Source organism: Delphinapterus leucas, chromosome 14 (genome assembly GCF_059928025.1).
Source record: "Delphinapterus leucas isolate spDelLeu-1000000601 "Yukka" chromosome 14, BTC_Dleu_Yukka2, whole genome shotgun sequence".
NCBI classification, from domain to species: domain Eukaryota; kingdom Metazoa; phylum Chordata; class Mammalia; order Artiodactyla; family Monodontidae; genus Delphinapterus; species Delphinapterus leucas.
In genome coordinates, this window is record NC_143142.1 from 19,389,477 (window position 1) to 19,416,082 (window position 26,606).

The following is a 26,606-nucleotide window of genomic DNA, read 5'->3' on the forward strand; positions in this document are numbered from 1 at the left end:
GAAATTTCTTCGATAATGGAAATGTTCTGTATCTCTGCTGTCCAGTATGGTAGCCACTAGCCACGTGTGGAATATGTGAAAGTGCCTGGTGCAACTGAAAAGCTGAAGGTTTTTTTGTTTGGTTTGGTTTTTAATAAATTTATTTATTTTTTAATTTTTGGCCGCATTGGGTCTCTGTTGCTGCGTGTGGGCTTTCTCTAGTTGCAGTGAGCAGGGGCTACTCTTCATTGTGGTGCACGGGCTTCTCATTGTGGTGGCTTCTCTTGTTGGGACCACCGACTCTAGGTGTGCGGGCTTCAGTAGTTGTGGCACGCGGGCTTCAGTAGTTGTGGCTCACCAGCTCTAGAGCGCAGGCTCAGTAGTTGTAGTGCATGGGCTTAGTTGCTCCGAGGCACGTGGGATCTTCCCGGACCAGGGCTTTAAACCCGTGTCCCCTGCATTGGCAGGTGGATCCTTAACCACTGTGCCACCAGGGAAGCCCCTGAAGTTTTCATTTAATTTTAATTAATTTAAATTTAAATAGCCCCATGTGGCTAGTGGCTGCTGTGTTAGACAGCAAAACTCCAGGTAGCAAGGGAGCAGGGGTAGAAAGACAGCCCTGTGATGGAGCAATCAGGGGAGCCTCCCAGCAAAAGCCTGACCGCCTCTTGCCTCACTGTGGCAGGCGAAGCACCAGGCTGGAAACGGCAAATACTTGGCACAGGCACCACTCCTAACCATTCCTGTGCCAATGGCAGACATTGCTAGTCGATCACCACACACTTTCTTGCTAGGTCAGCCATAGCTCAAGATCCTTCTCAATACAACACTCCAGGCAGCCCCCAACTACAGATCAGTAGATACTAGCATTTGAGAGAAATATTATTGCTCATCCCTAGGCCAGGAGGCCCATCTGGAAGGTCCAGGATCTCACCAGGCTGTAAGGTGGCTGGCAAGGGACATGTGGCCAACCTGGGTCAGTGAGGCAACCACAGATATGGAGAGCGGAGAGGCAATGTGCTGGAGGAGCCAAGATTTTTCTATTTCTTCAAGAAACACTCAGAGCGTGATTTAGGGAGAGAGGAACGAGTGGGGGGAGAGGTGAAGACCTGTCAAAGCCAGCTGATGTGCAAAGCATTTGGAGATTTTTATTGAGCTGGGTGCAATATTGCGATTTATGAAGAAAAATACGTATTTGGTCATTCAGACCAAAAATATATATTTGGTCATCTCCCACATGGCCCAAAGCTTAAACTATTTTCTCCCTTTTTGGAAAAAAAGTAAATAATTTGCTGACCCTTATTCTAGAGAGGGTTCTGAATTGCCCACAGAAGTGGACTTGCTGGATCAAAGGAAATATACATTGAAAATTTCAGTAGCTGCGCCCTTCATACTTGCACTAGCAGGTGTATGAGATTGCCCGTTCCCCAGTATCGCCACCAACACAGAGTAGTATCAAACTTTTCCATGTGGCCAATTTGATAGGCGAAAATGGTATTGCACTACCATTTTTATAATTGTACTTACCTTAAAATTGTACTTGTACTTACCTTATTAACAGTAAGATTTAGTATTAGGGAGTAGGTGTAATAAAATATATATTTGGTCTTTGTCTCTCATTCCTGGCACAAAACTTCTAAAACCTGTGGAATTTCCAGATAGGAGTGTCTTTTGATATTCATAACAAAACCCTTTCAACCACACCTGAATTTGTGTTAATGAGGTGACTTTTGGAAAGCCTCTAAGGAAGGAGCTGGTTGCCAGGGGAACCAACCAGAATTAGAGGATTGGAACTTTCAGTCTCTTCCACCCTCCCCCCACCCCCTTGAAGGGGAGAGGGCCTTGAGGTTGAATCAATTAATCCTGTCTACATAACGAAGCTTCAGTGAAATTAAAAGAATGGGGTTTGGAGAGCTTCTGGATTGGTGTACACAGGGAGGTGCCGGGTGGGACAGCATGGAAGCTTTGCATCCCTTTCCCCATACCTTGCCCTATGCATCTCTTCCATATGGTTGTTCCTGAGTTAGATCCTTTTATAATAAACTGGTAATCTAGTAAGGAAAAAAAAAAAAAATATATATATATATATATATTTGGCTTTCCAAAAGTCACCTCATTAACATAACAAAAGGCACCTTTAAAAATTAATTTTTATTCGAGCATAGTTACTTTGCACTGTTGTGTTAGTTTCTGCTGTACAGCAAAGTGAATCAGCTATACGTATACATATATCCCCTCTTTTTTGGATTTCCTTCCCATTTAGGTCACCACAGATCAGTGAGTAGAGTTCCCTGTACTATACAGTAGGTTCTCATTAGTTATCTGTTTTATACATGGTAGTGTATATATGACTACTTTATCACTCTCCACACTTAGGAAATTCCAAGGGTTTTGAAAGCTGTGAGTCCCAAATATATAGATGGGGTTTGCAGTGCTTCTGGGTTGGTGAACACGTGGAGACTGGGGATGAGAGGTGCGTGTAGAGAACGTTGAAGCTTCGAGCCCCTTCCCCCCTACCTCGCCCTGTGCATCTCTTCCATCTGGCTGTTCCTGAGTTATATCCTTTTATAATAAACCGGTGATCTAGTAAGTAAAATGTTTCTTTGAGTTCTGTGAGCCACTCTGCAAACTGATGTAACCCAAGGAGGGGCTCGTGGGAACCTCTGATTTATAGCCAGTTGGTCCGAAGCACAGGTAACAGTCAGAGCTTGGGATTGGTGGCTGAAGTGGGGGTGGGGGGAGGGCAGTCTCGTGGGACTGAGCCCTTTACTCATGGAATCTAATCTTATGTCTGGGGAGATAGTGTCAGAACTGAGTTGACCTGCCCCCACGTACACCCTGGCACACACACGTTGGAATTGGGTCCAGGAACTTAAAAGACTGGGACTCGACCTCAGTCAATCAGTAGGCGACAGGGCTGCTGCAGAAGGCCATCATAATAAAGTCAGTAACGGCACACAGGTGTACAGAGGGCTAGTGTCACCGCCATCCCCACCCCCCTGGAAGCGGACAAGAAAGACTGGAGCTCCCGTTTGACAGATGGGAGAGTTGAGGCCCAGAGAGGTTTGGCAACAGGCAGCACGGGCCCGAGCTCAGACGTGAGGACTGACGTCTGCCCCCTGAAGGGCGTAAGCCTGCTGCGCTCACCGTGGCCAGCCTCTTGTGGAGGGAAGCGTCCCCTTGTACTGCAGGGAGCAGTCTAGGAGGACACTCCCGGGGACAGCGGCCCATGTTCTGAAGGATCTGGGAGCTATGAGAAATTGCTCACCTGGCAAATGGTCGAAGGCTCCAGACAAGAAAATGGAGGGTGCACCCCACAGGTGTCACATGGGATGCCTTATCTGTCACTCAGACAGAAGCTCAGAGTCCTTCCTGTGTAACACTCCAGACACAACCAGGCATCTGTCAGAGTTGATATGTGAGTTGAAACCTACTTGCCCCCTATCCTGATAGGAAACAGCTTGACCTTCTCGCCGGGTGACCTCAGCCAAGTGCTTCAACCTCTCTGAGACTCTTGTTTGCTCTATGGGAGTGACGCCAACCATGTGGTTGCTGTCTTGGGAATGAAATGTGATAATGGATTTCAAGATAATTAAATTTCAGGTCCCATAGGAATTTAAGGGGGCCAGGGGCTGTTTAGGTGTAAGGTTTCTATCTCAGTGCTCAGCACAGTGTAGGTTCTCCCTAAATGTTGGTGAATCATCCCGTTCTGAGTCCTGGGCTGGGGCCTCCAGGCCGGCTTTGGCCATGGAGTCGAAAGAAAATGAAAAGATTGAAAGCAGTTACCAGTGATTAAGCATGTAGGTATGTGGCCGTCCTCTTCCCATTTTACAGCTGAGAAAACAGTCTCAGAGAACTTCCTGGGCGCCCACAAGGGAATAGTGGTGGCAGGACACGAACGTGGGCCATGATAACAGATGTAGATGCACACAGCACGAGGGGACGTCAGCAATCCCCGCTGTAGACTTGCTGGCAACGGCCTGCGCTGCCCCTCCCCAGCCACGCTCCTAATCATTCATCCATTCAGTCACTCAACAAATACATATTGAGAAAGACGTGTGTGCCAGGCACTGTCCTAGGCTCTGGGGCCACATAAGCTGACAAGACAGATGGAAATGCTGAACCTCTTAGGGGCCATGTTCTGCATGGGGAGTCAGAAACTAAACAAAGAACACACAGCATGGTGGAAAGTGATCAAGTGCTATGGGGGGAAAAGAGTAAGATCAGATGATGGGCAGTGCTGGGATAGGGTGGGGTGAGGTGGAATGGAGCTATGCAGCAATTTAAATGGGATGGTGAAGGCAGGATCACTGAGAAGGTGACTCTGAGCAAAGACTTAAAAGAGCTGAAGATGTGAGCCATGCAGAAGGAAAAGCGTGTACACCAGAGGGAACAGCATGTGGAAGGGTGCATCCAGGTCACTCCTCACTGGAGGAGCAAGGGGGAGAGGCGTTAGGACAGGGACCACGTGGGCCCTGTAGGGCACTATAAAGACTTGCGAGTTTGTTCTCTGAGACAGGTGAAGTCATCGGAGGATTAGTTGCTGGGTTAGGGCTGCACATTGAGATGTGAGAGGGAAAGCCTTGAGGGCCCCGTGGGGCCACTCAGACCAGCATGTCTACATGGAAAACTGTTTCAAACCATCCCTGGCTTTGGGGGTTACTTTTCCTTTCACCAGCCTCCCTCACCTCCGAGGGGAGACTTGAGACTTTGTCCCACGAATTCGGAGCATCTGGGGCCTCCTCATGGGCTCAAAACAGCAGCTGAAGAGGCAGGTGTGAGTTTCAGGCCGGGATGAGAATGTGGTGATAAGAACACTTGCTTAAATTAAGGCTTGACAAAGCCACCCCAGTAGGATTGGCTCCTGGCCCTGGGTCAGTGGGGCTGGCCTAGTGCCCTTGAGGGGCAAGACAGGAGGAGGAAAGGCCCGAGACTGAGCTCTCTCATTTCCCTCATGTGCTCTGGACCCCTGGGCCTGCCAGCAGCCCGGTTGAGGACAACCCAGACCGTCAGCCAGGATCCCCCCTAGAGCCTTGAAGCTGAGGGCGATTCTTGGGACGCAGCCACTGACCTGGGCGGGCCTGAGCCAGATGGGAAGTGTTGCGGGGAGGGCAGTGGCCAGGGCAGCAACCTCAGGTCAGGCCTATTCATAACCGGGGCTCCTCTGCCCAGGTGTGTAGCAGAGCGAATTCTGGCTGTGAGTCACTCGGGTCCTCTCCAGTGTCTCCTAAGGGGATGAGCGGGGAGGGGGTCTTCTGTCCGCTTCTCTCCCCCAGCCCGTCTCCCCAGAGATCTGGCCTCCTGCTTGTTCTCCAGCTTTATTTACCTCTTGTGCCTCTGCAACCTGGAAAGCCCACACTATGGGGCCTTCTTCTTAAGGCAAAGACTTGGCTGTTTTCACTCGAACATGTTTTAAGGGTCTCCCGTGGGCACGTGACCTCACCAGAGCGAAAATATCCCTTCTTGGGTCTTCCGATCTTGTGATGTCATCGTTGGCAGGCCCTGCAGGAGCGCTGCAGTGTCAGCCAGCGCTGTGCTGGTCAGTGTTTAACGCCCGGCTCCGGGAGCAAAATCCCTGCTTTGTGGTATTTGCCAGTTTCTGTGGTGTAAACACTCCCTTCGCTGATTTCAAACTATCATGTGACAGCACCCCATGTGGAGTTGGAAAGCGAGGGCCACAGTGGGCTCTCGCGAGATGATGAGAGTGACTTGACATCACCTCACGTGGGGGTTGAAAAGCGAAGTCACGGTGGGATCTCGCGAGATGATGGGAGCGGGCGACATCGCCCCACGCGGAGCTGGGAAGTGAGGGCTACAGTGGGCTCTCGTGAGATGACGGGAGTGGCTTGACCTCGCTCCACGCGGAGTTGGAAAACGAGGGCCGTGGTGGTGTCTGGCGAGATGAGTTCAGCTCAGCGCCACCCCGTGAGGTTTGTCTTATCAGCTTCCGGGATGGGTAGTTGTCTCTGCGTAGGGCAGGGTTTCCGGGAACGCTGCCCAAGCCGTCTTCTATGGATAAGTCCCTGAAAGCAGCTCTTTACAGGCCAAGGGGACCTCCAAAAACTCGTGAACCATGGTAACTCTGAGTGTTGAGGATGGGGTTATCTTCCAGGAGGGGGCTGGGAGGGGTCAGTGAGGGATCCTGCTCAGAGATAGAAGTGGGAAAAGCCGAAGGGGGAAGAAAGAGGCTCCTTCCTCCCCTCTTGACCCCCTTCACTAAGATCTTGCTGTATAGTCGTCCCTCGGTATCTCTGGGGGATTGGTTCCAAGAACCCTCCACAGATACCAAAATCCATGAATGCTCAAGTCTCTTATATAAAATGGTGTAATATTTGCATATAACCCAGCACAGCCTCCTTCATATACTTTAAATCATCTCTAATGCACTGTAAATACTATGTTAGCAGTTATAAATACAACGTAAATGCTATGTAAAAACAGTGTAAATGTAAATACAACGTAAATAGTTGCCAGGGCACAGCAAATTCAAGTTTTGCTTTTTGGAACTTTCTGGAATTTTTTTCCCCAAGTTTTGTCGATTCACGCTTAGTTGAATTCGCAGATGCAGAACCTGGGCACATAGGCGGGCTCTTCATTTTCTGTGGGGTGCTTTGTTAATTGCCCATTTTGGATAGTTCTTGTGTGTGTGCGCGCGCATGTGCTGTGTTGCCCTCTGCCTCCTTTACCTCACAAGCCAATTGGAGCACCTTCCAGTGTGATTGCAAATGCTTCCCAAACGGGTCTGAGACACTGCAGGCAGGATGGGAAAAGACTGCAACCACTTTGGAAGACAGGCCAGTTCTTAAAAAAGTCAAACATAAAGTTAGCAGACAGCCCAGCAGTGTGACCTCCTGTGAAACTCCCTGAGACAAGTGAAAACACATGGGCACACCAAGGCTTACAGGACTATTCATAGCAGTATTATTCATCAGGGCCCAAAGTGGAAACAACCCAAATGTCCGTCAGCTGGTGAATGGTTAAAGAGGATGTGGTTTATCCATACAGTGGAACGCTGATATACGCAACGATGCAGAAAAACCTCAAAAACGTTATGCGAAATGAAAGAGGACACACATAAAAGAGTGCATTCTCTAGGATTCCATTTATATCAGAAGCCCAGAAAAGGCAGTCGATAGAAGTTAGAAAGTAAATTAGTGGTTGCCTGGGCCTGAGGGTGGGAACAGCTAGGGAGGCAAATAGGCATGAAGGGCCTTTTGGGGGTGATGGGATTCTGGTGAGGGTTGCAAAACTCTATAAATTTATTTTAAAAACTGTAAATTTATCAAAAAGCATCGAAGTGTATGCTCACAATGGGTGAAGCTTACGGCTGGCATAGAAATTATACCTCAGAGAAAGCAGTTTTTTACTTTAACAATTTCATCTTTTATTACTGACACCTGGATATGAGGCTGACAGGTTTTTTCCACTTTGGGCTTGCTAATTTACATCCCCCCCCAACATTTCTATTTATAGTACGCGAATAAAGGAGACCAGAAAACTCTCTTGAGCAGGTTTGTACAGACCCTGGCCTTCTAGAAGATCTGAGGTGGGATGAATAAAGCTGTTTTAAAATGTTTGCTAAGCATCCTTTTCAGTGGGTTCATACTATTCCTTTAAGTCCGATGTGCTCTAATTTATTCAACTTCTCTAGTTATCGGACGGAGACTTAGGTTTTTTAGTCGTACAAGCAACACAGTGGTGACATTTTCTGGTTGAGGATCACTTCCTCAAATTTGTTTTCCAGAAGAGGGCTTTCTAGGTCAAAAGTTATGTATGTTTGTTAAGGCTTTCAAAATGATGCTAAAAATGCTTAATCTTTTCCCCAAAGCTCTGGGTCAATTAACAGTCAAGGTGTCCTACCCTTTCCTCATTTTCACCGTCAAACCGTGGAGCCAACTGCTACCTCACAAAAGAAACACACACTCTTCTGTGGTTTTAGAAATCAGGAGAGTGGCTGTCCTCAGGGGAATAGTTACGAGACGGGGGCATGAGGGATGGTCAAGGGGCTGGTAATGTTCTATTTTTTGAATTGAGATATGATTTAATACAGTAAAATTTTCAAGCTTAATTGTACAGCTGGATGAATTTTTACACGTGCTCTACTAGCATAACCAGCACTCTGTCAGCCTAAATAAACTTAGAAGGCAGTAATCCAACACAAATTTTATTTGGGATTAAAGAATTGTAATTCGGGCACACAGATTTCGGTAGCAACGTAAACAGTGTCCTGCTAGGGAGTCAAACTCAGAGGCTTTTAAAGGCAAATGGGGGGGAGGTTTGCATTACAAAGAATTTTAATTGGAGTTGGAGGTCGAAGTTGGCCTTCGATTAACGTGATTGAGCGCTAAGGCCATCACTAGAGAGAAGTAAAAGTTCCTCACTGGGACAAATCTCAGGTGTTCTTGCAGAGTCCTTGGAATCTTTGTGGTTTGGACCAGTTCCGAAGTTCGTGGTTGCACCGGGGGAGGATGTGTGTAAGGTGCCCCTCCTTGATGGCCTGCCGGCCCCATTGTAAAACCCCTGACATAAGTGACTCCATTTTATTTCACATTTCACAACTCGCATCAAGATTCGAGACATTTCCATTGCCTTAGAAATTTCCACTCGTGGTGCTCCCACCTCCATCACTATAGATTAGATTCGCCTGTTTATTATTTTATTTATAATATTTATGTATTTATATAATATGTTTACAGTATTTATATACTATAATATTCATAAGTAAAAGAATATTTCAAATTAAATTCAAATGTACTTTTAATAATTTTAATTAAAATTGTTATAATTTTAATTAAGATTAAAATTTTAATCAATTAAATTAAATTCAGTATACTTTTAAATAAAATCATGTTTTTATTTTAAAAGTTTAATAGTTTTAATTTGGTCAGGGTGCTAGTTATATAGTTGTGTTCTTTATGTGAGAGCCACTGAGCTATACACTTACTAGTATGTACTTTTCTGACTGTGTACATCAAGAGAACGTTAAAGTGCGGGGTCGGGGGCAAGGATATCAGGGCACTGTCCACTCCATGGCCAGCAGCTCCCTGCTGACCGCATTCCTCCCAGATGTAACTGACAGTGAGTTGTGCCCGGCTTTGTGGTCTTGGTTCGTGGCATTGGTGGGGGTTAGATCTGGGTAGTACCCACGAGCTAACCTGTCCCTCTCTTCTCTCCCCTCTGTGTCCCCGTGGGTCAGTCTCGTGTCCATCACCTCATGCGCTGCATGTGTCCATAAAGCCGTATTCCGTGCTGCCCAGCAGAGAGCTTCATCCCATCCCATCTCATCTCATCTCATCTCATCTCATCTCATCTCATCTCATCTCATCTCATCTCATCTCATCTCATCTCATCTCCTCTCGTCTCATCTCACCTCACCTCACCTCACCTCACCTCGTCTCATCTCACGGTCCTGGTACTGCCTCAGCATGGCCATCTCATCACGCCTCGCCCTGTGGGAGCAGAAGGAAAGTAACGGTCAGGGCTCGGGCTGCAGCCACATGGGCCAACTGGACCCTCCAAGGACAAGTCATGGCCCCAGTGGCCCAGGCTGCCTCCTCCCACCTGGGGCCACCTGGGGCCACCTGGGGCAGGGATTCTGACATTCAGAGCCTCCCTGGGGCATGTCCAGTCCCCCTTCGGTCTTCTGCCTCGGTTAGCCATGGCCTTTCCAACCCAGCCAGGCATTAGTGACCATGCCCTTGACTCCTCCCATGGCTGCCTGGTCTCCGTCTGTTCCGCAGTAGGTGGTGGGGGAACAAGGGTGGACCAGCTGTCCAGTCTCCATCCTCATGGCAGCTCTGATGAGCATGAGGGTTGTGTGGGAGAAGTATGGGTGGGGAAGCGGGGGGTGAGGGGGCAGAGGCAGGGCTGTTGGCTGCCAGGTTTATGCCACGGGGATGGGTTTCTGAGGTCCCTGCCTTCTGTCACCATGGAGAACTGGAAACGGGCCCTTCTTCCCAGTGATTCTGCTTTTCCCTTTTGTGTTTCTCATAAGATTCCATGAAGGGCCACCTCTTTCTTTGATGCTTGTTATCTCCTCCTCACCTCATCCCACCCTGTGGACAGGATGTAATGAATTGGAGGCTGAAGGGTGGGGTGGTCGAGAAGCTTCTTTCTGGCTGCCAGTGCCCCTCCCAGACTGATCTGGGTGTAGCATAGAATAATGCTGGGGGGAGTGGAGGTTCACACCTGCTGAGTGTGCCTTTCACTCTCAGGTTTCAGTCCACGTGAGCGTGTGTCTCTGGCTTCTCTCTTCCTAGGCAGAAGTCTGCCTTATCTCCTGGCCTCTGCTTTGTCTCCTGGCCTTTCCTGTCTCCTTTAGATTCCCTTTTATCAGCAGGGCTGCAGAGATCAAGTCTCTGCCACCCTCTTGAAGAGGACCTTGATAAGGAGCTTATTTTAAACCAGTGTGTAGCTCTGCCATAAGAAGTGCTGGAGATTTTTCTCTTTTTTAAACTCACGAGCAGTCACAGTGATGCTGGTTAAAGACGCACCCCAGTCGGTCACAGCCAGCCCAGGTCTCAGCCTCCAAGGTCTCTGTGGTGACTCTCAGCCGCAATCCAAGTCCAGCTAGCTGGCTTAGACCACATTTCTGGGGTAAAATGCAGGCTTTAAAGCCCAGTATTGGAGAGCCCTTGGCTGTCCAGATTCTGGCTTAAGGACCATCAAGAAGTCATGGCACTGGGTCAGCGGAGCGGGCTATAGCCATAGGGCTGGATCCTTATATAAACCGTGGCTTCCCGCCCTTCCCTCCCTTACCATGCTCCTGGCACAGAAAGTGATTAAAACGATGAATTAATTGCTTAATCTATTAACTACAAGCTGAGATGGGACAGGAGAGTGTGGATGGTTCCCTGTGATCCATCCCCTTCTGGAAACCTGGAAAAGCTCCTTCTGAAACAGGTCTTCCCAGAGATGGGTCTGTCCCACACCAGGGAAGGGAACCAGTGGCCTTGTTCATGCAAATTCGTATTATGAGGAAACTGGGTCCAGGCAGAGATCGCACCAACTGGAGTAACCTCTGAAGCTCGTGCATTCCATTTTCACGCGCTGTCTCGAGGCTTCCCAGAGCCTCGCCGAGCCTCTCCTGCTTTGCAGTGGCCTCTTGTACGTGAGCTTGGTCGTGTATGTCCTCTTTGGGCACCTCCCTGGCTCTGTCGCAGATTCTTTAAAGGGCAGCTTGCCTCCACTGGTTCATTCACTGAGCTTTCTCCTTCCTTGCTTCTGCAAAACAGATTCGGGAAGAGGACAGGAGCCCTCCACCATCCTCGCCCCCTCCCCTTTTCTCTGTCATCCCAGGGGGCTTCATTAGGCAACTGGTCCGGGAGACTGAGAAAGAGTCGAAGGTAGCAAGACGGAGGAAACAGGCAGTGCTTGCCTCCCCGGAACAAGAGGTAAGTGGCCCCACAGGAAGGGGACCAGGTGACTTTCAATACCTACCATTCTGGGAACTTCCCTGGTGGTCCGGTGGCTAAGACTCTGCACTCGCACTGCAGGGGGGCCCGGGTTCAATCCCTGGTCAGGGAGCTAGATCACATGTGCATGCTGCAACTAAAGATCCCACATGCTGCAATGAAGACCTGGCACAGCCTAAATAAATAATTTAAAAAATACCCACCATCCTGTCCTGTGAGCATCCTTTGAGTCACTTGCCAGCTTTTGTTCCTGCAGTCCCCACTTCAGCTTGATCTGTTAAACTCCTACACCTCTGTCAAAACCCAACTCAAATGGTACATCTCTGGAAAGCTCTCCCATTGCCTTCCTTGAATTCCCACTCCACCCTCTATGCCTGTCTTAATTGTGGTCAGCATAGTAATTCGTGGCTCATGTGCCTTATTTGACTAGGCATTCCTTAAGAGCAACAACTCTCCCTCTCATTCGACTGTGTATCTGGAGCAGCTCTCATGGAACTTGACCCGTAGTGAATGCTCAGAAATTTTTGTTCACTGAGTGAATGCATGTTAACAGTTGATGTACGAGGGGATCATTTTGCCACTATTTCTGTAGAAAGGGAAACCTAAATGTTAACTGAGGATGTATAGATAGTTTGCTTTCATTTAAGCAGAAAAGATGTTCAGGTGGTATTCTCTGATTATTGCTGTATTGGTTGTTAAAATTCTGAAAGCCTTCCATAGCAGGTGGTAAATGGCCATGGCCCCAAGTACCCCAAGTGCCCCCCAGCTGCCATGCTCACCTAGGCCCCTTTCCTGAGTCCCTCAGAGTGGCCACAGCCAATGATTAAAGGCTCACTGCTTGGCCCAGAAGGGACCTCAGGACCCTGCTCCAGCTGGCGTCCCTTCTGACTGGTCGGTGTCCACTTACATGCTCTGACCAGCACTGCTGGCTGGAAGCAGTAGGTGGACGAGGTGCAGTCCCTGTGCTTTAAGGACCTGCAGATTGATCCCTGATGGTGGCCAGTGCTGCCTCCCTCCTGTCCCCCAGCTCTTCAGCCCGGGAACCCTGGCAGGATGATGAGGCTGGACACCAGGGAGGCAGGCTTGGGGTGCTTGCACCTTGGGCATATCACAGTGTTAGCAGAAAGGGTATCTCCTTGCGTCTCTGCTACGCCCTCTTGAGGGTGGGTGGATGCTGCAGCGATTGGGCTGAGAGATCTGGTGGCCTCAGGGCCTGGAGTTGGCTTGAGCCCAGTGGCCACCCTGGCTTTGCCTCCCATGCCCCTTCAGCTGTTGTCTGCCTGGCTGGTCCCCCACGTGCCTGCCCCTGTCTAGTCACAGTGGCTCTGATGCGTCGGCAAAGTCCTCTAGCAGCCGAGCGGGGGCAGCTGCTGAAACCCCGCTGCTGAGCCTTGGTGGGGGTGGTGACAGGGAGGGCAGGCTCTGTCCCCAGCCCTGGCTGACGCAGCGTAAGTGGGGGCCAAAGTCCACCCCCGCAGACTGCTGTTAGGTCGTGATGCAGTGTTACTGTGTGCCGTTTATCACTCGACAAGATTCACTGTCTGCTCAGGGGCTCACTTGATACGCTGTCCAGCAAGGGGGTGGATGGGATTATACCCACTTAGCAGAGCTGGAGGCTGAGATTCGGAGAGGTCAAGGCACTTCCTCAAGGTCATGAGGCCAGATAGAGGCAGACCAGGGCCGGAGGCTGTGTGTCCTCTGCTCTGGCAAGCTGCCTGGGAAAGGGCCAGTCTGGGGAGTGAGGTGGCTGGTGTGGCAGCCACAGAGGCCCGAGGAGGAAAGGGTCCCAGGAGCCTCCGGCTGCGCTGGCTTTGCTGCGCACAAGTTGAGAAGCAGAGCTAAGCAGAGGACAGGGATAAGCTGTCACTGCAGGGCAGGGGTGGAGACTCTGAGTATGATGGACAGGCCTCAGACGACAACAGGTGTCTGGACCATGGGCCAAGATGTTCCCAGGGCTGGAGCAGGGCAGCCTCAGGACATGCTCCTGCGAGGCAGCAAGCCCTTGCTGGGTCCTGCCAGTTTAATTTTCTTGCCCCGATCACTAAATAACTTTGGCCTCTCTTTCCTCGCCCCAACACAGCCATTTCATTGGAGCCTCATATAATCCTTGCAGGGAGCCATTAGAATCCATCACCATTTTGCAGGAGTGGAAAATGAGGCTCTGGGAGTGACTTGGTTTTCCTAAGGCCACCCAGCCAGTGAGGGATGGGGAGAGACTGGAATAACATAGGGGCAGAAAGAGATCCATATCGGATGTCAGGAGAATTGGGTTCTAGCACTGGCCCCACCACTCTGTGTGTTCCAGGCCAAATCCCATCCCCTCTCTTGGCCTTAGTTTGTGCATCTGTAAAATGGCTGGGCTGTGAGTTTCCTCTCAGCCCCAGTGATTCTAGACGCTCTTCTTCCCCCTTGTACTGAGAAGGCTGCAGGTGGGATCTGAGGGTTTTGGTGGCTGAGAAAATCTGAAGGAAGAGAGTACATACACATAGTAGAGGGGAGGGAGGTTGGGATGGGTTGTCTTGCTTGGCCCACCCCTGTGTTACTGTCTCCTCTACGGGGGTTTGGTTAAAAATAAGGCACTGACTCACTGTTCAAAGTGGTGTGGACAGTGGTGAGATTTGCCAGCTGCAGCCAATCCCCTTTCGAAGGCGGTGTCCTGCCTGGTCCCAGGAGGTCAGACTGAGCTGCCGGGCTCCGGCGTTCTCAGCCCCAGTTGCATGTTGCAGTCACCTGGGGGCCACCACCCAGACCAGCTGCAGCAGACTCTCTGGGAGTGGAGCCGAAGCGAGAGAATTTTTTAAAGCTCCCAGGAGATTCCAGCGAGTCCCAGGAAGACAAGCAATGCTGTCAGTACTCAACAGTTAAGGGCACTGGCTTCAGACTCAGAGAGGCCTGTGTGACTTTCCATTCTGGGTTTGTCTCTTGGGCCCCCTACATCTCTGTGTTTGCTCCCTTATCTGTAGGATGGGGAGAAGTTCAGAACCTACTTCATTGGGTTCTTTATTAGGTTAAGAAGGATATTGCATTATGGTGATGGAGGGCCCATTGCAAGATCTATAAATAATAGCCATTATTATTGTCATTTTTACAAAGATGAAGATGGAGACTGTGCTCTGGAGGCATCCATCACCTAAAACAGGAGAGCAACACAAATCAGCTAGAACGGGATGCAGCAGGTGGTCATGGTGCAGGCGGTGCACGAACAGACAGGGCTCTGGGACTCTGGGGGTCTGTGAGGCGGTTTCTGGTTGAGGTCTTCAGGCGCGGGTTTGTGGAGGAGGGGGCGTTTGAGCTGGGTATAGAAATATGAGTAGAATGTGGACGAGTGGAGAGGGCAGGGGCGTTCCGGGCAGCAAGCTCAACGTGAACCAAGGCTGGGAAGCTGGGAAGCGTCAGGTGTGGCAGGAGATGCCAGGCGTGGCTGAAGCATGGAGACGAGCAGGGACAGTGAGACCAGATGGAGGTGGGGGCTCCTCTTCAAGAACTTTGAATGGCAGGTGGCTGTGTTGAATGGCTTTCCTGGAGGCTCTGGGCAGCTTCCAGAATCTTTTGATGAGGTTTTAAATGACTGGCAGCAAATTGACAGGACATTAGCTCAGCGGCTGTGGCCGTGGCCCAGGTGAGAGAGAGTGGACCTGGGTCTGGGAAAGGAGACTCAGGTGTGAAGCTTTGCAGGTGGAATCAACGCAATCCTGGGACTGTTCTGGATGCAAAAGGATGAGAACCCCAGATGCTCAGGCACAAGTGTGTGGGAGGCTGGTGTTAGCAGGGTCCAGAGTGGCAGAACCCAGGCTAGGGCAGATGGTGCAGCCAGGCATCAGGGTAGAACTCCCCCCGTGGTCTCCTTCTGCAGAGGCAGAGGCGAAGCTGGCTCTGTGAGCAGTTCAGGCCACAGCCAGGCTGGTTTAAGGATGGAGGGCAGGGCGGGGCCGACATCACAAGGCACTAGAAAGACATGGGAGAGGAACAGGCAGTGGAGACCCCTGGGTGTCGGGTACCCAGATGTCTCGGCCAAGCAAAAGTGGAAGACCTCAGGGCAGATCCAGAGCCCTCACCTGGTGTGCAGGTGTGGTCTGGGGACCAGGATAGCGAAAGTAGCAGCAGATCACTTTGTTCAGTTCTCTGCAATTTCCACATCTCAGCCTACAAAAAAGTCTGGATGGTCAGGTGGTATCTGCCTGCACTGAGGGAAAACCAAAGCTCAGAGAGGATAGGTGATGTCGTCCAAGGTCACCGAGCTGGAAAGCATCAGAGCCAAGACTAGAACATGTCCTCCGATGACAGGCTCCATGTCCTTTCCCCATCCCTTCCTGGCCCAGCGGGAAGAATCAGGCGTAAATAATAGAACAGTGACAGCAGCAGCAATAGCTGCTGTTGCTGAGGACGTACCAGGTGCTGGGCTCAGCTTCCACATGCTACTGGGAAGCCTCACGCCCACCTGGTGACGTAGGACGTTATGCTTCTCATTTTATTGGTAAGGAAACTGACTCAGAGAGGGGAAGTTTTTTTGTGTGGTTTGTTTTGTTTTGGCTGTGCTGCACGGCATGTGGGATCTTAGTTCCCCGACCAGGGATCGAACCTGTGTCCCCAGCAGTGGAAGTGCGGAGTCTTAACCACTGGACCACCAGGGAAGTCCCGAGGGGAAGTAATTTATCTAAAGCCACACAGCTAGTGAGTGGCAGAGTTCAGAAGTGAATTTGGGTCTGTTGGGCTCCAAAGTCCACTCTCCTTTCATAATGTCACTTGGCCTTGAGGTTCTGAGCCAAAGCCTAGGGTGTAGGGTGCTGGGGTTTGGCCCATTGCCCGTGGATGCTTGAGGGTCTTTGGATGAATTAATGGCTGGCTGAACAAATGAGTGAATGACAAAGCTGTCTGGTCAGCAAGCAGCTAAGTATGGTTGTGGTGTCTCTTCTAGACCCCAGAGATTTCCACCAGCCAACCCAACAGTGGCACCAAATCTGGAAGCCAGCACATCTCCCAGGACGACCAGTCGAGCTCTCCTCAGAGCTCAGACATTCTGGGCAAGAAGAGTGAGGGGGCCGGCACCATGGACCCGGAGCTGATGACCAGTATCAATGGCGAGAAGCCGCAGGAGTCGGGCCCCAGTGTGACACCAGCCAGAAAAAGCCTGCCCTTCAAGAGAGGGATAAGGAGGGGCGATGTGTTGCTGATGGTGGCCAAGCTGGACCCGGACTCAGCCAAGCCAGAGCAGAGGACCCAGCCCCGAGATGGCCCCGCTTGCAAGACCCCAGCCACAGACCCTGGAGGGGAAAAAGAGGGGGAGACCCCAGGGACTCCTTGTGGCCCCCAGGCCAGCACCAAGGATGCAGCTCTGAAGGCTGAGTTGACCCAGACTGGGGATCTTGGGAACCCAGGAACTGTGCTACTGACCAAAGGCGAGAAGGATCAAGGCACAATGGGGAAAGGGGGTGGGGCCCCCCAGACCAAAGGGACGAAAGGGGGTGAGCTCCAGGGCAGGGAGGGGCTGGGTGAGGGGGGGCAGCTGGGGGCAGCGGAGAAAGGGAGAGGGGACCCCCCCAAAAAGGGGGCAAAGTGGAATTTCTCTAAGGTTGCAGCAGGTGAAGGGAAGTGGGCTGGGGCCCAAGCCCAGGTGAGAAAGTGGGGAGGTTCCCTGGGCAGAAGGAGCAAGTGGGACGGTCCCCAGAGTAAGAAGGACAAAGAAGGTGTGCTCCCAAGTAAGGCGGACAAGACAGACAGACCTCAGACAGAGGAGGGGAAGACGGGCACAGTGCAGGGGAACGTGGGGGAAGCTCCTGGAGCGATGGAGAAAGCCGCCGAGCCTCGGAGCATGGCTGGAAAGGCAGGTGAGCCCCAGGGGAAGATGAAACCGGTGGGACAACCTCAGAGCGAGTCTGGGGAGGCAGGTAAAGCCGGGAGTAAGACAGAGAAGGACTCTGAAGCCCCCAAGGAGGTGGATGCACATGGAGAGACCCCAGTTACAGCTGGGAAGGAGGACCAGCCTGAGCGCAGAGGGTGGAAAGCAGAGGACGCCTGCGCTAGAGTCAGTGATGGGGCTGGGGCCCTGGAGATGGAGCCGCAAGGACCCGGACAGCCTGCCCTGGAGAGCCGTGTGGAAAAGCCTCAGAGTCAGGAGAGCCAAGAGGGGCCAGCCCTGCAGGAGGGGAGCAGAGGAGGCCAGAGCGGAGTCTCAGACCAGGTGAGGGGGCTGCGGCCCCGGGGGCGGGGAGGGGCAGGCCAGAGGAGGAGGGGTGGGAAAGGCAGGGACAGGAGACGGACCGGGAGTGGAGGGCATGGCCAGCCTAGGGAAGGGAACAGGCACTCCCCCGACCACAAGCGGGGGTCTTGAGGACCCCGCAGCACCTGTCCCGGGGTGAGATTCTCCGCAGAGTGAGGGAACGTCCCAACCACACCTCTCGAGCCTGAGCTTGACGTTGTCGCACAACAGTTCTTCGTGCTGGTGAACAGCAGGTGGCTCGAAGTGTAGGTTCCCGGTCCCCACCTTGGAGCTTACCGTTCAGGAAGCTGTGGTGGGGCTGTGGCTTCTGCATTTAAATGAGCACCCTCACCAGCACCGGGAGATTCTGATTTCGCTGGTCCCAGACGCACTGTGAGAAGTGCCCACGTAAGGGGTCTGCCCCTCACACGGGGGTTGGGGGAGGGCAGCGTCATCTTGGTCTAATTTATGCGATCTTTGCCCTCAGGCTCCTGAGGACAGATGGTATGAGGCGGAGAAAGTCTGGCTGGTTCAGAAGGATGGATTTACTCTTGGTAATTAGGGGTGTTAGCACATCTGGGGGCTAAGCCTCTCCCTCTTACAGCCCCTGCTGCTGCCAGCTGTATTTGCCAGGTCCTGAACACAGTCTGCGGAGTAAGGGGGGGGGAAGGGGGAAGGGGCAGCTGGGACTGGGATGGGGATATGTGGCTTTGGGGTGGGAATAGGTGGATGTCATTTCACCCTTGGCAGCTGGTCTGTTGGGTGCTGTTTTCAAAGGCATTTGTTCCTTGGTAATTAATTAATTTAACTAATTCATTAAAGCAGCAAGCATTGTTTGGTTCCTACAGTGTTGCTCAAGGAACTTGGAGTCTAGTGCAAGTGGGCAAATGGATTTCATTTCAGTGGATTTCATTTCATTTCATCTTTTGCTGGTGATTTGGGGCTAGTGACCAAACGCTACGGAGAAGTTACTCTGAGTCCCATTCAGAACACGGCTGGGAAGAGTGATTGATTAGTGATGCCTGTCATGGGCCCTGGAAAGAAAACCAGCAGCCTGTATGCCATTATCTGCCGTCCCAGGTCTATATATGCATTGGGTCAGTGCACCCAACCATCTGGGTGCCTGGCATTGTGCCAGCTGATAAAAGCCCCAAATGAGTCAGACCCAGCTTCTCTCCTCAAAGAGTTTGGGGTCACAATTCAGAACCCTCCCTGTAAATAGGCTCCAAGGGGAGGTGACGCTAACCCATTTCTGACATGTCTCAGATCTCTCCAGCTCCTTGGCCTGGCTCAGCAACTCAGAATCAATCTCTCTTCTCCTTTCTTTTCATCTCCTCCCCACCTGCCCCGTCTTCTACCCTCCCCTCCTTCCCTGCTCCTCTTTTTCTCTCTCCCCCCACCCCCGCCCTCTCCTCTCTCTCCCACCGGGTTGTCTACCAGCAACGGTGCTGAAGCCAGATGAGGGAACAGCCGACCTGCCGGCAGGAAGGGTGCGACTGTGCATTGATGCGGACAAAAGCATCACTGAGGTGGATGACGATCACGTCCATCGGGTGAGCCCCCTGCCCCCTCCCGGCCTGCTCTGTACCCTCCTTCCCCACCCCTGGGAGAGATTTCCTTGTGCTGGACTGCACATAATACTTCGGCTTGATGCCCTGGGGGGAATTACAGGGACGATCACCATTGAAGCCATTACTCTGCCGGAGGTATATTGTTAAGGGCTCGTTACTCTGTCCCATGGTGTCCCCTTTATGAGGACATGTTAAGAGATGTGTTTGTCAGGTCTTGGGACTGGGAGTTCTGCTTGATCTGAGAAAGTGATTGTTTTCCTTTTTATGGACATTGCAAATCATGTTACAAAGCATGCTTCCTTTTTCACCCTGGCTGCCAGGGAATTCAGAGCCGGATGAGCAGTTTGCCATTAACCATAGCATAGGTTCCAGTGGCCTACCTTTTGGGCATCAACCTTTTGTTTTTTTGGTTGTTTTGCATAATTTTTGCACTACACCATGAATCTATCTGCGGATAAGTCGGAGTCTAATGATAGAAGTAAAAGGTCCTATCCTGATCCTTTTCCACCCCTCACAGCCTACTAATTGAGAAGGAGTTTCCTCCAGGAGTTCCATGTGGGCCTCGTTCATCTTCTTCCCTCTTTGCTCCTTCTCTGCCCACCCCGGGGCCTCTACTCCCACCAGTGCTGGGAGTTTGCAGAAGGCCAGTGTCCTCAGAAGAAAAACTGACCCATGAAAGAGCTGAGGGTTGACCCAAACACCAGAGCATTAGGCCCCAAAAACTCCCTGAAGCTGGAAAGAATGGTAGGAAGGTTTTTAGAGTGGATTCCCTAAGGAGAGCTGCAGTCATCCCTTGCTTCTAGAAGGGTTTGGGCATATTTCCAAGCGATCAGTGTATGATGGGCTGTGAGAAATGGGGCGGTTAGGGCTTGGCCTCCAGCCTCAGTGTCACAGAGCACACGCAGAGCTCCCTGACAAGACCCGGAAGAGGAGGAAACAGCAGAGGACACTTCCTCTAGAGCACCACCCGTCTTTCGTGTTTGAGGGACAGAAGGTGCTGGAGTCTTGCTGTGTCGTCCTGAGAGCATCCCCCCTCCCAGCGCCACAAGCACAGGGAGGAAGGACCATGCGGGGAGGGGGCGGCTGCACAAAGAGCAAAGGAGAAGAGGTGCCCTTGTTTCATTTGTAGGGTTTCCTCACTCTCTCCAGAGTCCTTGTGTTCTGTTCTGGTCTTTGGCACAGAGCTCTCCAGGGACAGGGTCGCCAGGGCTGTGTGTGTGTGTTTGCGGGGGGGGGGGGGCAGGAGGCCAGAGGACACTGTGTGATGGTTCACAGGCCAATCCGCCCGAGCTGGACCAGGCCGAGGACCTGGCCTCCCTGGTCAGTGTCAACGAGTCCAGTGTGCTGAACACGCTTCTGCACCGCCACCGGGCTCGGCTGCTGCACACCTGCGCTGGGCCCGACCTGATCGTCCTTCAGCCCCAGGGACCCACGGCGCCCTCTGCAGCCAAGGTGAGGGGGCACCATGGGGCCAGGGCTGGGGGACTGCACAAGAGGGGTGGGGTGGAGGGGTCCCTCTGCATCTCAGGGGAGAGCAGGGCAGCCAAGGCCCCCTGCAGATGTGTCTGTGGGCAGCATCCTGCAGACATGGATTCTGGGGCGCCGTGGGCCTTGGGGGGCCTGGGGGCCCCATGAACCCCCCTAGAGGGGGAATGAGTAACTGATAGAAACAGCAGCAGGAGTGCGAGAGAGTGACAATAGGAGAGACGCATTGCCTGTCAGCTGTGTACCAGGCACTGCTGCAAGCGCCTTCGTGCGTGTCTCCATCAGCTCTCGGGCCCACCTGACACCACAGGGACCGTGACCAGCCCCGTTCAATGGACGAGAAGCTGGGCCAGCTGCCAGACGAGCTGGCCTTAAACGCAGGCTGCCGGCCCCTCTGTGCTCTGAGCCTCATGCTGGACCCGCGGGAGTCCCAGACACCCATGTGAACGGGGAAACAGAAGCCTCGGTTCTGCCTTTATTTACTTTTCCCTGGGCAGTGTAAAATGGCCCGTTTTTTGTTAAGACGACAGTCAAAGCAAAGAAGACCTGTCAGCGCCACCTCGTGGAGAGGTCTGCAGCTACAGCCGAGTTATTTGCACCCCATCCCCCCTCCATTCACTCAGTGGCTCCCGATTGAGGTATCGATTGAGGGTCCCGTATGCCAGGCTTGGAGGGAGGAGCAGGGAAGAAGGTGGGCAGATAAATCTGCCTTCGTGGAGCTCTCATCCTCTTGGGGGAAGACGGACCCAACGTGACAAAGAGAAACGTGTGGAGGAGACAGCAAGGTGGAGGTCAGGAGGAGCGGGGACGGGTCGTGCCAGGCCTCATGCACGGTCATAGTGACTCCGCTTCTACTCTGAGCATGATGGAGATTTTCAGCAGAGCAGTGATGTGGTCTGACGCTGTAAAAGGGCCCTCCTGGCTGCTAAGTGGAGGTTAGATAGAGGCGGACAAAAGTGGAGGCAGGGAGACCCCCCGGAGGTCAAAAGTCGTATCTGTGCTCCATTCTGAGGGCTTGTTGGTGGGAAGGTTCAACACGCCGCAGGTACCTTGGGGAGGTCAGGACACCTCTCTGGCCTGGGTGTCCTCATCTGTCGATGGAGGATGAAAAGCTGCACCTTACCCTTTGGCGTCTTGTGGGACAAAGCCATTCCTAGCCCCCGAATGATGCTAAGTCCATTAAAGAGGGGACAGTGGCCCTGCACCCCCTCCCCGGGGCTTCTCTTCTCCTGGACGCTCCCCCCACCCTTAGGTCACCCTCCAGGCCCCTCCCCAGCCTGGCTGTTCTGGCCAGGGGCTTGGAAGGGCGACGCTGCACTCTCCCCTCCCTTGCCAGGGAGGCTGTGCTTCTGTTACTGCAGCCCAAGGCCCCGAGAGCCTGCTCTGGTTCCTTAGGGGCCCCTGGGAGGGGTGTCTGTCACAGGTCTCTCCGCAAGCCCACTTCTCACGACTGTGACCGTCCTCCTCGATTGCGGCGTCTGCCAGACGGCCTGGGTCAGAGAGCCTAAAAGTGCAGGGATTGGGACCCACCCTGGTAGGAGGAACTTGAGTCCCGTGATCCCCCTAAGCCCCTGTAACCCTGCGGTGGGCGTGGGTCCCCCTCAAGTCACGCCGCCTCCCACACCCACAGCTGCCTTCTGTTTTTGGCTGAGTCTCCTCTGGTTCCTCAGATGGCCACCAGGTGGGAGCAGAGACCTGCGGTGAGGCTGGGACTGAGGCCACCTTGAAGATGGGCTAGGAGCGGTCCAGGCAGGGCTGGGGGCCTCTCTCAGTGGGGGTCTGGGCCGGCTGGGTGGCTGGGAGCTGGGTGCGTGCCTGGGGCTGGCCTCTTTTGGGGTGAGTGTGCTGTGACTGCGTGGGGTGTAGATGGGCACACCTGTGTGCAGAGGCCTCTGCAGCTGTTTGTTGGGTGTGTGTGCCCTTGAGTGTGCCCGTGTGCAAGCATGCAGGGGTAGCTGTGTGTGACTGCGGGGCCTGGGTCTGCAGAATCCTCCCTGTTCCCCTGCAGGCCTGAGAAGGCTGACGATTGGGATAGCCTGGCCCTTGAACTTTATGTTTCCAAAGCGGGAGGTGGCTCCGAGGCTCAGACCTCAGGCCCCTCTGCCCGCTGTGTTCCCTTAGGCTGTGTCCCGCTAGTGTGGAGGCTTGTCCTACTTTGCCGGCTTTGGGGTCCTGCTGAGCCTTTTGATTTGTGTCAGGATGGGGACTCATTGCTGTTCCTGGGGGGTCTCGGGGTAGGAAAGGCCAACAGTGCACTGGGGGTGCTCCTTAGCCCAGGCTGGGGGTTCGGGGAGGGGGAGGGCTGCCACACCAGAGTTTGTGCCCCTGGTCCTGCCAAGCCACTGGGAGGGCGGGCGTTAGCCCACTTGTCACCCACTTAGCATCCTGGGCTTCCAAGGTCCTCCTCCAGCCAGGCCCGTTTCCCTGCTCCCTTTGGTGCCTTTCCACTGCCCTCACTACCTCCACCGCCCTCTTCCGTTCTCCCGGAAAACCACGCTAAGCAGACAGTTGTCAAGGTCACAGTGACCTTCGTGCTGCCAAGCCCAGTGGACAATTCTCCGGTCTCCTCTGACTTGACCCTCAGCAGCACTTCAGGGGCTGGTCCTGCCCCCCTCCTGCCATCACTCCCTTCCTTAGCTCCAGGATTCCGCTCTCCTGGTTTTCCGTCTGTCCCGCTGGCCCTCCCTCTCAGTGTCCTTTGCTGGTCCCTGATAGCTCCAAGTCAGGGTGCCCGTCCCTACACCTCTTCTCTCTCCCTCTTTAAACGCCCACTTCCTTGGTGATCTCATCCAAGCTCATGGCTTTAAAATGACTCCCGTTCGGTATAATTTAATTAGTTGGTTTTTTATCATCTGTCTTCTCCCAAATGAAAGCAAGCTCTACAGGCAGGGCTTTTTTGTCTTAAGTCAGGTTTATTAAGGTATAATTTAATAAGTATATAAGTATATAAGGTATAATTTAATAAGTATATAAGTATATAAGGTATAATTTAATAAGTATAAGTTAATGTTGCTTTTTTTTTTTTTTTTTTTTTTTTGCGGTACGCGGGCCTCTCACCGCTGTGGCCTCTCCCGTTGCGGAGCACAGGCTCCGGACGCACAGGCTCAGTGGCCATGGCTCATGGGCCCAGCCGCTCCGCGGCACGCGGGATCCTCCCGGACCCGGGCACGAACCCGTGTCCCTTGCACCGGCAGGCGGACTCTCAACCACTGCGCCACCAGGGAAGCCCAATGTCACTTTTTTTAGTGTTCACTTCTGTAAGTTTTTGACAAACACGTATAGTTGTGAAACTGTCTCTGCCATCAATTACAGGACAGTTCCCATCACCCCCAAAAGTTCTCCATACCCTTGTGGCCAACCCCTCCCCCATGTCCCACCCTTGGCAGCCACTAATCTGTTCTTTTGTCCCTTTTCCCTAGTTTTGCCTTTTCTGAAAAGTCATATAAATGGAATTGTACAGCGTGTAACCTTTGGAATCGGCTTCTTCTTCCACTTATCACAATGCACAGCGCATTTGAGATTCACCCCTATTGTTGCAGCTGTGAGCCGTTAGTTCTTTTATTCTATTGTATTTTATTGCACAGCTTTGTTTATCTGTTCAGAGGGGGACCAGTTGTCCTGATTTCCGTGGGAGGGAATGGCTTTTCTGGGACAAGGGACTTTCGGTGCTAAAACCAGGGTGGTTGGTTATCTTAGTTCTTTAGTTGAGGGACATTTGGGTTGTTTCTAGTTTGTTGATGATTTTGAATACATACTCAATATAACCAGTGACAGAGAGGGTTTTTTGGTGAACACAAATGTTCATTTCTCTTGGGTAAATACCTAGGAGTGGGATTGCTCAGTTGTGTGACGAGTGCACGTATCACTGTAAAAGAGGCTGCCAAGCTCTTCTCCAGAGTGGCTGTATTGTGTAGCATTGTGGGAGAATTCCACTTGCTCTGTATCTTAACCAGAACTTGGTAGGGTGTCAAAAGAATTAAAAACAGGTTTTTTAGCCATCTTAAGAGGTATATAATAATATCTCCTCACGGTTGGCAGAGACTTCCTTTATTCGCCTTGAGTAGTGTTGTGTCCCCAGTGCCTGGGATAGTGCCTGCTACGTAGTAGACACTCAATGAATATATATTTTTTACTGAGTGAATGAATGTACGGATGGATGAATGAATGAAGTCAAAGGGGCTTCCGGTATCTAAATCTGTTACAGCAAATACATAGCACACGTACTGCCAATTCCCCCATGCCCTATTCTGTTTCCATGGCAGACGTCACTAAACAGTTGAGCCATTTTATCCACCTGTTTCATTTCAGACAGGTACGATCCAGTCCTTTGTGTAGCAAGTGAGATGAGCCCCATGAGCTAATGCAGCTCTAGTTCAAGCCTCTCATTGGCGGAAGAAGAGGCCAGGCTCAGAGCAGGGTCCGAGGCTGCCCAAGGGCTCACAGCGAGCCCATGGCAGGACTAGATCTCCAGGCTGGGCTCTCCCCAGAGAATGCACGACGTCTCTGACAAGGCTGGAGTAGGATGGGAGGCATGGACGTGGATCTGGGCTTGAGGCCGGGTTGGAGCTCTGTGGAGTGCTCCCTGGGCCCCGGCTGGGTGGGAAAGCTGATGCCGGCGATCTTCCTGCAGGTTCCCAGGAGCTGCCAGGATGGCCTACCCGCCCACGTTGGCTCCCTGGCCCAGCGGGCGTACTGGGCTCTGCTGAGCCAGCAGAGGGACCAGAGCATCGTGGCCCTGGGCCGCAGCGGTGCTGGCAAGACCACCTGCTGCGAGCAGGCCCTGGAGCACCTGGTGGGGATGGCAGGCAGTGTGGATGGCAGGGTCTCAGGTACGGTGGTCTCCAGGTGACGCGCAGCTGGGACGTTGGGGGCAGTGGCGTGGGGGAAGGGAAGGGAGAGTCGGAGGGGGTGCTGGGCAGCTCTTTCTTATATCCGCTCAGCTAGCGTTCACTGAGCACCTGTGTGCAGACCCTGTGCTGACTTCCGGGCAGGGCCACCCCTAGTCTGTTGGGTACTTTTGTGTGAATTAGAAACAGCCACTCCTTGCCTAAGACACTCACTGCCATATGTGGAAAAGTCATCACACATTGACATTGTTAGAACCAAACGCTTGACCGCCGCGTTCTGAGCCATCACCCTAATAAGCATACAGGCCTGTGGCTGATAGAAATGCCGTGCCCTCAGGTGTGGCGTCCCTGTGCAGCGCACAGCCCGCCGGACTATAAGCATACAGGCCTGTGGCTATCTGACAGAGATGCCGTGCCCTCAGGTGTGGCGTCCCTGTGCGGCGCACAGCCCACCGGACTGTAAGCATACAGGCCTGTGGCTATCTGACAGAGATGCCGTGCCCTCAGGTGTGGCGTCCCTGTGCGGCGCACAGCCCGCCGGACTGTAAGCATACAGGCCTGTGGCTATCTGACAGAGATGCCGTGCCCTCAGGTGTGGCGTCCCTGTGCAGCGCACAGCCCGCTGGACTGTAAGTAAAAAACAAAGGCAAGGAGGCGCTGACAGCCGGAAGGGAGACTCGGCTGCACATCTGTGCCAGACTCCAATGCTCTGCACCACCTGCTGGCTGAGCTGGGGAGGGGAGAGGCGGAGGGAGCGCAGAGAAGGGGCTGGGGGGCTTCCTCGAGGAAATGATGTTTGAGCTGGACATTAAAGAAGGAGTGTCAGCATTGTAAATCAGCTATACTTCAGTAAAAAAGAGTGTCAATTGGTGATGATAGCTACAGTATTGATGGTGATCATGGTAAATGCTTGTGCCAGGCTCTATTCCAAGCAGGTCAACTTACTTATTATTTAAAACATCCCCATAAGGTAGACATCATTATTATTTGAATTTTATAGATGAGGCCATTAAAACGCAGGGAGGTTAACCAGCTTGCCCAAGGCCACACAGCTCATACATCCTAGCACCGAGATTCAAACACAGACATTTTGGCTCCAGAGCTGTTACCCCTG

At 52.5% G+C, this 26,606-nt stretch overlaps 2 protein-coding genes across 4 annotated transcripts in view; both read left to right on the forward strand.

Moving 5' to 3' along the window:
- GRK3 (G protein-coupled receptor kinase 3) overlaps nucleotides 1-9,298 on the forward strand; it is a 145,953-nt gene extending 136,655 nt beyond the window's left edge. The window contains exon 21 of the mRNA XM_022550787.3: nucleotides 9,176-9,298. Coding sequence (XP_022406495.1) covers nucleotides 9,176-9,214 — 39 coding nt within the window. The 3' untranslated portion in view covers nucleotides 9,215-9,298. The remainder of the gene's footprint in view (nucleotides 1-9,175) is intronic.
- A 1,894-nt stretch (nucleotides 9,299-11,192) lies between these two features.
- MYO18B (myosin XVIIIB) overlaps nucleotides 11,193-26,606 on the forward strand; it is a 232,527-nt gene continuing 217,113 nt past the window's right edge. For 2 of the 3 annotated variants that reach the window (XM_089894623.1, XM_089894622.1), the window contains exons 1-5: nucleotides 16,318-17,571; nucleotides 18,077-18,143; nucleotides 19,030-19,142; nucleotides 20,436-20,612; nucleotides 25,276-25,474. In XM_089894623.1, the coding sequence (XP_089750749.1) occupies nucleotides 16,441-17,571; nucleotides 18,077-18,143; nucleotides 19,030-19,142; nucleotides 20,436-20,612; nucleotides 25,276-25,474 (1,687 nt within the window). In that variant the 5' untranslated portion in view covers nucleotides 16,318-16,440. Of the gene's footprint in view, nucleotides 11,373-16,308; nucleotides 17,572-18,076; nucleotides 18,144-19,029; nucleotides 19,143-20,435; nucleotides 20,613-25,275; nucleotides 25,475-26,606 lie in introns of those variants that run through there. The other variant, XM_089894624.1, reaches the window with a different exon arrangement.